General features: G+C 32.1%; 1 protein-coding gene and 1 long non-coding RNA gene across 6 annotated transcripts; one reads left to right on the top strand and one right to left on the bottom strand.

Annotated features, from left to right (window-relative positions):
- Nucleotides 1-222: 222 nt before the first annotated feature.
- Nucleotides 223-4,892, bottom strand: LOC129949349 (bacchus). Its single transcript, XM_056060749.1, has 3 exons — nucleotides 4,517-4,892; nucleotides 1,199-1,349; nucleotides 223-916 (listed from the first exon to the last, which is right to left on the bottom strand). Exons 1-3 carry the CDS (start codon nucleotides 4,703-4,705, stop codon nucleotides 873-875), a joined length of 384 nt encoding a protein of 127 aa, XP_055916724.1. The 5' UTR covers nucleotides 4,706-4,892; the 3' UTR covers nucleotides 223-872.
- Nucleotides 4,893-5,041: 149 nt separating this feature from the next.
- Nucleotides 5,042-8,087, top strand: LOC129949353 (uncharacterized). Of its 5 annotated transcripts, XR_008782030.1 has the most exons (5): nucleotides 5,042-5,293; nucleotides 5,347-5,448; nucleotides 5,551-5,660; nucleotides 5,815-5,946; nucleotides 6,005-8,087. It is a non-coding gene; the product is annotated as an uncharacterized LOC129949353 (long non-coding RNA). The 5 variants fall into 5 exon arrangements; XR_008782028.1 differs by having other exon boundaries at nucleotides 5,551-5,946; XR_008782027.1 differs by having other exon boundaries at nucleotides 5,347-5,489; nucleotides 5,551-5,946.
- Nucleotides 8,088-9,692: the final 1,605 nt, after the last annotated feature.

The raw sequence follows: 9,692 nt of genomic DNA, 5'->3' as shown, positions 1-9,692 counted from the left end.
AAAACTCAGACTCTGGCAACCCACCGCACGCTAAAGACTAAAAGTAAATTTCCGTATACAAAATTCTCACCAAAAGAGAAACCGTCAATTTTGTTCAAAAATCATTTTGTTTAAAATTTAAAATGAAAATAGATTTTTAAATAAAATTTTAGGCAATTCGTTTTCAATTTAACGGTTTCATTCAAAGACAATTTGTTGGTGCGAAGTGTAAATGCTTTATTAGAAAATAAAGCGCTTATAACTTACCTAGATCCCATATATTCAACGTGGCTTGTTTAGGCTTATTTTTTCGTTCAATGCTAGATTCGAGAAATGAGTTTTGTAAAAAAAAGATCAATCAAAAATATATGAAAATATGAAACGAACAAGAAGAAAGTTTGTGGCAGCATTTGGCTTGTACGAAAACGATAGTTTTTGTTTTTTTTTTGTAAATTTCAGCACAAAGGTAGTAAAATAGCGAACACAAAAGGATTTGCCCCAAAAAAGTTCCTCACAACTTTTTTTTTTTTAATTTCAATTTCAGATTTCTGAAAGATTGTTCTTATGCAAATACTATTAGATTGGATTTAGGTTTTTATATGTATTTTTATTTGATCTAAAATACTTTTTTTTTATTTGTTGTAACTGCTATTTCTTTTCTATTTTTTCGGTTTTGTTTTTTCAATTTTTTTTTCTGTTATTATTTTCAATATTTTAAACTTAAATATTAAAGGAAAAAATCTTGCATCGTAAGTTTTTTCTTATTTCTGATTTAAATTAAAAAAAAAATTACATAAAAAAAATAAAATAAGAAATTAAAAATTATTCCTTATCAATATAATATATATATATAGATTTTTTTTTATTTCTTTATTTTTTTGACTACATTATTATTACGCTTGGTCATCTGAGCCGGAGCCATCATTTTCATCGTCATCTGAAAACGAAATGTTGGGATTGTTTTTTTAAAAAATTGATAGTTAAACGTTTGATAGTTTTTTTTTTAAGTTAAATTTAACTGAAGAAAAGTGATAAAGTCGATAAATCATTTAAATCGTTAATGAATATTTAACTCCATTTGTTTGTATTCTTTAAATGGCGCCCAACGCGGGGTCATCATTTTTTTTTTTTGTATTTATACGCGAATGTGTTTAGTATTTATAAATATTGAAAATAATGGAATTTAATACAACAGATCGAGATATAATTTATAACATACCATCATAGGGGAGATCGTATTCATCACTTTCAATGTCACTGTCGATTTCTTCAATGAAGTCCTCTTCTTCAATGGTTTCTTCATCTTCTGAACAATCGCTTGCGTTGGCAGCACTTTCTTTTTTGGCTTTCTTTGATGCAGCTGATTTGTCCTGTAAATCAAATAGAAACAAATAAATTAATTCAAGTTTCTTCTTAATTTTAAGCTATTTTAAATAATTTGCTTAAGTTAAAACTTCTTGAAATCTAAAATGTGCATACTTAAGAGGTTGATATTAGTTTAAAAGCAGGTTTAGCTTAACTAACAATTTTAAACATGTCCCAATGTTCATGTTCAATGTATTTGATTAAACATTTTCTAATTTAGATTTAAGTTAATTTAAACTAAACCTTCTTTCAACCTAAAAGTTATCATGCCCCCAAGCTGATGTCCTTTCTGGTAAATCCACTAAAAAGCAGCCATAAATTCTAATTCTAATTCTAATCAGGTAATCTCCAACTAACAATCCCATCACACAATCCTATGGAAAAAAATTCAACCAATCAACAATCGTAACGCGCGCATCATGAACGTTGTTTTTGACCCGGCAACCAATTCGCTGGTTGGGCAGACGCTGCATCTATACATCTGCTTCTTGTTTTTCTCAACAACCTCTAACTGCCTTTTCGTTTATAGCAAGGTAGGTAGATATGAAGGTAGGTTTATTATGTGAGTGATTTCGACCGCATCGAATTTTCTCTAACCTTCTCTAGGTAGGTAGAATAACCTACCTACTAACAATAAAAGAGGGAGAGAAATAAAGATTATTAAGAGAGTGTGTTTCGTTCCACCAACATTTTATAATGACATCTGTACTGTAGAAGAAACGCCACCTTTTCACCCTCGTAAACACTACATTCCTCATTTCTTTTACTGTAATGAGTGACGAAAATAAAGACTACCAAACTAACCAAAGCAACCGTTACATATAGCAGCATATCCCAAAGAGGATTTTATTTATTTTTATCATGAGGGCACGTTTCCTGTCCTGTATTGAGCTATTCATCCAATACCTGAAGCTGGGACAAAACAAAGCAAACAACAACAACAAAAAAAACTTCAGTACAGTTCCGCTTGTATACGTCCTTTTTTCAGCTTGGCTTGATAATTGGGTCGCGTGAGTATAGCGTGTTATGTGAACGGAATTTTTTTCTTCTTCAACAACAAAACTACCACCTTTGACGTAAAGGATAGAGCAGCATAGGTTATTTGAAACATTTTACGTTACGTTTGATGAAAAGAAAATTATTAGATATTGTGACTGGACTGTACCTGAGTTTAGCGTTTTAAGAATTATTATTCATCATGTGTATCTTAAAAATAATCATTTCATTATCTTTTGGTGCTTGCAAACGAATGTGTTTATTGAACAACAAGCGAAGCAACTATAAGCAAGGTGGATCTATAAACAATTTCTAGAAGGCAAAAAGTGACATTTGCGCTAAAGAAAGAGACAAATATTGAACGATGACTTGCGCAAAACAACAAGATCTCTGTTTCTCATATATTTAATTTATTTATTTTATAAATTGGCTCTGTGCTACTTTTGTTTTGTCTTCTTTTGTTGCTAATTTGAAAATCTTTATGTTTCTATTTTGATATAAGTGTACCTATACCTAATTTACATTCTAGTTGATAAGATTTGCTTGGTTTAGCGGGCCGGCCGGCACTTAAAAAAACACACACAACAATAACATAAAACTATGCTTATTGCTCATTTTGTGTGATTAACGTCAAAAGAGAGAAGGAGACATATAAAAAACATATACATATGTGTATACCTTACGTCTCGCGTTGCGTATGTTTGAGTGCATTGCAGCGGTGTGGCGGTGCTTATTTCCGCCGCCGCCGCGCCATAGCGCTGTTAAAATTTTATTGAATGGGATTTTGAGCAATAACTCGTTTCTTCATTTAGTAAATACTACACACAAGACACAACATAATAACAAACAGGTACCTGTGTTGTTTTTTTTGTTTTTCTCTTGTTTATTTTGTATCTATATATCTCTCTCTCTCTTTCTCTGGCTGTCATTATCTTGACAAGTTGTAATATGAAGTCAAGTGTGGAGAAGAAACAAGGGGGACATTCGGCATTTGGGGGAGAGGGGCTGTAATGTGTTAGTGTTTGCTTGAGAGGAAACTTAAGCGTCGTTTTATAGATTGGATACATTCCTTGTAAAGAGTAAGCATTAACTTGGAAATACGTCCAGAAATAGAACATAATTTGAAAAAAGAAACAAAAAAGAATAATATACATAGTAGGGGAAAATGACGCTTAGTTGAAATCAAAACAAATTTCTTCATCGAGAAAAAAAAAGCCTTCGTCGCTTTGAATGCAAACCGGGCGCCATTTTTGTATTGTACTTCTGAATGTTAATTTAATAAATTGCAGCATGTGAAGTGCTTTGAGTTAAGGTAGTAATCTTTTTAATTACACATAGCACATCGCATATTCGCATGCATTCTGAAAAAAAACGGAAAAATAGAATAAAATTGATTTCTCTCTATACGAATCGAAAGATTACGTGAAAATAAAGAGCAACCCTGTTCTATAATCCAAAGGCGTTATGTATTTGTTATAAGGCAGGAACTCTGCTTCTATTAGTATCTATTGATTGTTGTTATCAATTCGAATATAGGCTCCAACTCTCAATAGAGTCGGTCGTAGGTAGGTATGTCAAAATGGTTCGTTCCGAATCCGATGACTACACATCTTTTGACAATATTTTGTATGGAGAGTGAGTTGTTGGTTGGTGTGGTGGGTAGGTTGGTTGCTTCGGTTGGGATATACTTTGTGACTTTGGGGGTAAAGTGTGATAACCGAGATTATTTGTCTGTCGCTAACAAATGCGCGCGCTTGGCTATGTTTCCACTTTTTGAGGACGAATGTCCCATTAGTTCTGGTTCTGTTTTTTTTTTTCTTTTGAAGTGATAACACATAAAAAAGTATTAATACGTCATGGGTGTCCTTTTTCTCTCTACTCTTTTAAGTCTTTTTTTCTATGCCTCCTTTGAGATTATGGTGTATAGTGTAAAGTGTAGCAAATAGAACACACTGACTTTTCTTTTTGTTGAAAGAACAGAATAAGAGGTGAGGCTGCTGCTGCTGCCCTTTCTTAGTCGTTGTAAAATTACTTTTTAAATATAAAAATAGACATAAATTTATTCCGGTGTGGTTTGTGTGGCTGGCTCGTTGAAGATTACTCACTAAATATTTTATACCAATAGCATCTATCATTAGATATTAGATATTTGTATGAGGTAAATTATAATTCTTACATCTGCAGGCCGTTTTGTTCCTTTGACCTGGTCTTTTGTGACCGCTGGTTTGGTGGTACCATTATCTGATGCCGCTGATGTTTCTTCGGAGGCTGTTTTAATTTGTTTGTCCTCTTTGACGGCAGTGGTGGCGTCGGCGGCAACTTTTTCAACCGCGATATCTCCATTATTTTCTGTTGCTGAACTCATTTTGAAACTTTTGTTTTTTTTTTTTTTGTTTGTTATAAATAAATTAAATATACTTAAGTTAATCTACAACACACACGTCTTTAATTGGCTAGAAACTTTTTTTTTTATTTTGTATAACACTGTTATTTATTATTATTTTTTCTTTTACTTTTTTGTTAGCTAGCCTTTTACCGAAGTTCACTCGCTGAATGCTCGAAATCGACTGAAGGCGTCTTCTTGAGTGTGAAATACATTTTGAAGGGAGCGCGCCATTTGAGATCTCATGTAGTAAATGAATCAGAAATGTAAATTATTTTTAAAAATCTTAAATTTAACTAAAATCCATAAAATTTAATACCATTCGATAGAAAAATTTATAAAGAATATTTTAGTATTTTTATTTTAACAAAATTGTTAAAATGTATGAAGATATTGACCATTCAAGAGGGTTTCATGAGTATTTTCATAGTAAAAGTGCTTGGGTGTCATGAGTACGTAGCTTGCTACCCTGTAGTATCAAGAGTTTGGCGGCAAGTTTGAAAATGTTTTTCAATCGAATCGACACTGAATTTTTATAGAATGGTTATTCAAACTGAAAACCTTAAAAGAGTTAAGTATTTTGTATATTTCAAATAAAATTATAAATTTCTTAATTTTAATAGGAACCTAATTATGAATTGGCAAACACATTTATAGTAAAAAGTCAACTTTGAAGATAACAACATTTCTGACGTCATAATTCGGCCTGCAATTAATTGCAAGAAGTGAGCATCCCTGTAATGATTATCGAATTGCATATTTATAGGTCAAATTTCTAATAAGATGTGTTGTATTGAAGTTTTTATTGTATTCTGGATTTGTTTCAGTTTAAAAGCAAAAGCAAAGGTAAGATGAAAAAAAGATATGATCTGATATGACGAGAAGATGTGCTCCACCAATTTACCCCCATATCAAAGCTAATGGGGTCTGTGACTAGGTATGCTATGCAATGTTCCGTTTATTTTTTATGCTATGTCTATATATTTCATCAAAATATCTAACCTTAAAAGTTATGCTTTTAAATTTAATTTTTCTTTCATTTTATTTCTCTTTTTTTAATTTTTGTTGGGTCCAATGGCATGCGACTTGAGTGCATCGAGTACGAGCTTGTAAGACTCTTATCTATTGTTTTTGTCTAATTGAACCCAACTATCAAGAAGTAATAATTTTAATGCGCCCATTAACTATTAAGAGGTTCTTAGATAGTTCCTTACGAAAAGCTTGTAATTCTTACAAAAGACGCTACCCATATACAAAATAATCAAAAGCATTTATTTACAGTTAATCCAATGGAGGCTCAGCGTTGGTTTTTCTTTTTCATAAAGAAATTACAATAGGTATACCTACATACCGACCTACCCTTAAGGTTGAGTTCAGTTCAGTCCTTCAATGAGAGTAAGTAGTATGCTACGACCTACGAGTAATAAAACACATTTGGCTTAATTTTATCAATAAAAGGACATAGGTTGGTACATTGAGAGTGTTGAAATGAGAAAAAAAAGTATATGAGGAATTGTGTGTAACATTTGGAAGACTCTTGCGCCTTGTTGGGTGAATGGATGGGGTGGATTTGACGGATGCATTTGCTTTGATTAGTTTCTTATTATTTTTAACAGCTTGTCACTATGACTTTTGATGGGAAATGTTGTTTTTGTAAATAATTAAAACAGGAAGTTCATTTGAAAAAGGATATGCATACGTTAAGAGAGTATTTTGTACGAGTGTTCATCAAATTTTAATGGGTTTAGTTAATTTGATCAAATATTAAAATTCGACGTATCTTTTGGTCGATGCTTAAGTTGTGTTATGTTTAATATGCTCGTGCGGTTTACAGCCCGTTCACACGATCACGAATCAGCGGTTTTGCCGTAACGTCGATTTTACCGTATAAGCCAGTGTCAATATAATTTAAATGAGTATATTCAGGCGATACGGCATTTAACTGTATACGGTAAAATTACCGATTAGGTCGATTTTGTCTCCGCAAATCGTTTTCGGTCGTACGGTAAAAAAAACTATTCAGCTCATCGTGGCAATGTATTTATAGACAGTGCGTTCAGACGATCTGATATTTTGACCGATAGTGCGTCATTTTACGTTTGGACTACTGTCGAATAATTTATTGCTTGTATATAGTCGTAGTGCGGGTCGTCGGTTAAGGGTTGAGTACGGTGTACTGTAAAATTACCGTACCGTCTAAACACTCCAACCGAAAGACACTGAATCGAGAAAATATCCGATACGGTGAAAATATCGAATCGTGTGAACGGGCTTTTAGGTTTATCTAATTTAATTTTAAAATTTTGTGCATCGAACCGAAACATAAGCGATAAGAAAATTAAAAAAAAAGAACATTTGTGAAACGAGTGATTAAGTTATGGTTTTGTAGATTTGATTTTTTACTAAAAATATCAGTTCTTGAAATAACGGTAATTTTATGGAAAACCTAAGGGCCGTTTAAAGCCATCAGTAAAAATTTAAACATCATGAATTTGAAATGTTTTACTGATGAGCGTTTATAGCAATCAGAAAATGTACGTCATTAAGCCGCGTTACATGCATTACAACAACAAATCAAGATCCAGCTTTGTGTTTGGATCTTAATTTGAAATCCAAAATTTATTTCTCTATTTCACCCAGAGAGGGATGCAATTTGTAATATAACATTTAAATGTTGGTACCACTACCAACTATTTGAAATATTACACATATTGCCATAGTTACATTTTCATCTGACTGAAAAAAAAATATTTTAAATAGAAAGTAAGCAATTTCATTTTTATTTAGTTTTTATCTTAAACACACGAAACAAAAACCTTTGACAAAATAAAACATAAATTATTGAACTTAAAAGCAATAAGTGCAAAAAATGTATATTTCGCCCAATTAATGGATATCATTTTTCCCTTAAAAGAGCAACAAAAAAATATTCATGAAATAAAATGTTCTTTGGGCAACTCTGCTTTAAACATCAAACAATTCGCAAATCTGCAACCACACAAAATGGAAAACACAAATAAAATGTAAGTGATTTGTAAATTAAATAAACTTTTCTCGTATTGCATTCACCAAATTTGATGGTATTTTAGTAAAATCTGGAGTGCAAAAGAAACCAAAACCAAATTTATGGGTTTTGATTGTTTTTTTTTTGCTTTGTTTCGAAATGTCACTTTTGAAAGAACGAATTTGTCACTGCTACCAAACTTTAAATAATAAAAAATATGATGATCCAATGCTGTTTTATTATTATGATCTGATCCGGATCAAATCATGGTGATAATAAAACTCGGCTATTATACATATACAGTAGTGGACAAGAATTCAGCACACTTTTTGAAGAAAATAAAAATCATTTAATTTTCAATTTGTTTTCTTATTATGAAATTAGTTTTATTTTATTTACATTACATAAACATAGAACTATGTTTTTATAGCACTTCAGCAAATATGTTTAACATCTGTAAGAAGAAAAAAGTTTGGAATGTAGAAACATCAATTTTTCGCCTGGACACGAATTTAGCACATTCAACAGTTCCTTGGTAAAATTTTACTTGTCGTTATCAATTCTAAGTTTTTCTTTCTGCTTGGTAGTGAACCCTTTATCTTGCAGTACCTACCGAAGCAATTCTTCTTTGCAAACTTTCAACCGAAGCCTCACATTGTGACTTTGGAATTGCATACTAAGAATTTTGAATCTCCTGCCACAATTGTGTTAAATTGGTTGTTTTTTTTTTGCTCAATGTGATTTTCAACATAATTCCACAAATTTTCGATCGGGTTAAGATCGGGTGATTGTGCTTGCCACTTTAAAACTTCACTTTTATTCACCTCTAAGGCACACTTCACTAACTTTAGGGTCGTTATCATGCATGAAGCGCCATAATAACGCAAATTGTCTTCTGCGTAGGGTATCATATGATAGAACAAGATATCTCTGTACACGTTCTGGTCCATTTTGGTGTCAATTTTTACGATAAGGCCAACGCTATGACTTAAAAAAACAGCCCAGACCATAACGTTGCTTCCACCGTGTTTCACCGTCTTAATAGTGTACCTTGGATCATATTCCATTTTTAGACGCCATACATACTTTTTCCCATCCAATCCGAACCGGCAGAAAACTAATAGGTTTGTATAGGTGAGCTTTGGCAAACTGTAGCCTAGATTTCAGATTTTTTTTTGATACAACTGAGCAACGCACCGACGAAATTGTTGTCTTTTAATCGGCGTCTTATGGTCCTTGAGGAAACATTTAATCCATAGTTCGTTGAAAGTTCGCTTCGAATGGCACTGAAGGTCTTAAACGGATCCTTCGTCGATAACCTATAAAGAATTCTATCTTCATTTGTAGTTGTCTTTCTGACCCGGGGGTTTTAACGTTAACGTTTAAAGTTTTCAATCATTACAAACTTTTTGATATGACAAAGGGCATTATAAACCAGCTTCCTAGAGCATTCTAACAACTTAGAAATGTCTGTTACCGTCCGCCCTTTTGATTTCATTTTCAAGATCAGACTTCTTTTTTCCTTTGAGCACCATTTTCCTTTTGCCATGAATAATTATTTTTTTGTTAATATAGATCATTAAAGGAATATTTAATTACCTCAGAAATTATTATTTTATTTTTAAAAATACACTCTTTGATTGCAAAACGGGCTAAATTTATGTCCAGCTAAGAAAATACACTCTTCGATTGCAAAACGGGCTAAATTTATGCCCAGCTAAAAACAAAACGGTATTTTACTTTTCAATCATTTACACATTTTTAGTACCATATAAGGTAGTCATAGGAACAACATAAAAATGAACAGTTTCTTGCAAATAACAAAGAATTGAATGTAGAAAAATACTTGTACTCTTTTTAATGTGCTAAATACGTGTCCACCACTGTACATGTATAAAATAATTTAGAGCCTTGTGCCTCTTTTTTCCTGTTGATTTTCATCAGTTATTTCTTTTAAGATGCGTT

The sequence above is a fragment of the Eupeodes corollae genome, chromosome 3 (assembly GCF_945859685.1).
Source record: "Eupeodes corollae chromosome 3, idEupCoro1.1, whole genome shotgun sequence".
In the NCBI taxonomy this organism is placed as follows: Eukaryota; Metazoa; Arthropoda; class Insecta; order Diptera; family Syrphidae; genus Eupeodes; species Eupeodes corollae.
This window is presented reverse-complemented; position numbering and strand designations above follow the sequence as displayed.

Bases quoted from the DNA above. Each gene is read 5' to 3' on its own strand.
- LOC129949349 (XM_056060749.1), bottom strand. From the start codon at position 4,705: ATGAGTTCAGCAACAGAAAATAATGGAGATATCGCGGTTGAAAAAGTT. The intron at 1,350-4,516 runs GTAAGAATTATA...TTTGATTTACAG, and splicing joins GAACAAAACGGCCTGCAGAT to GACAAATCAGCTGCATCAAA. The intron at 917-1,198 runs GTATGTTATAAA...TTTCGTTTTCAG, and splicing joins ATACGATCTCCCCTATGATG to ATGACGATGAAAATGATGGC.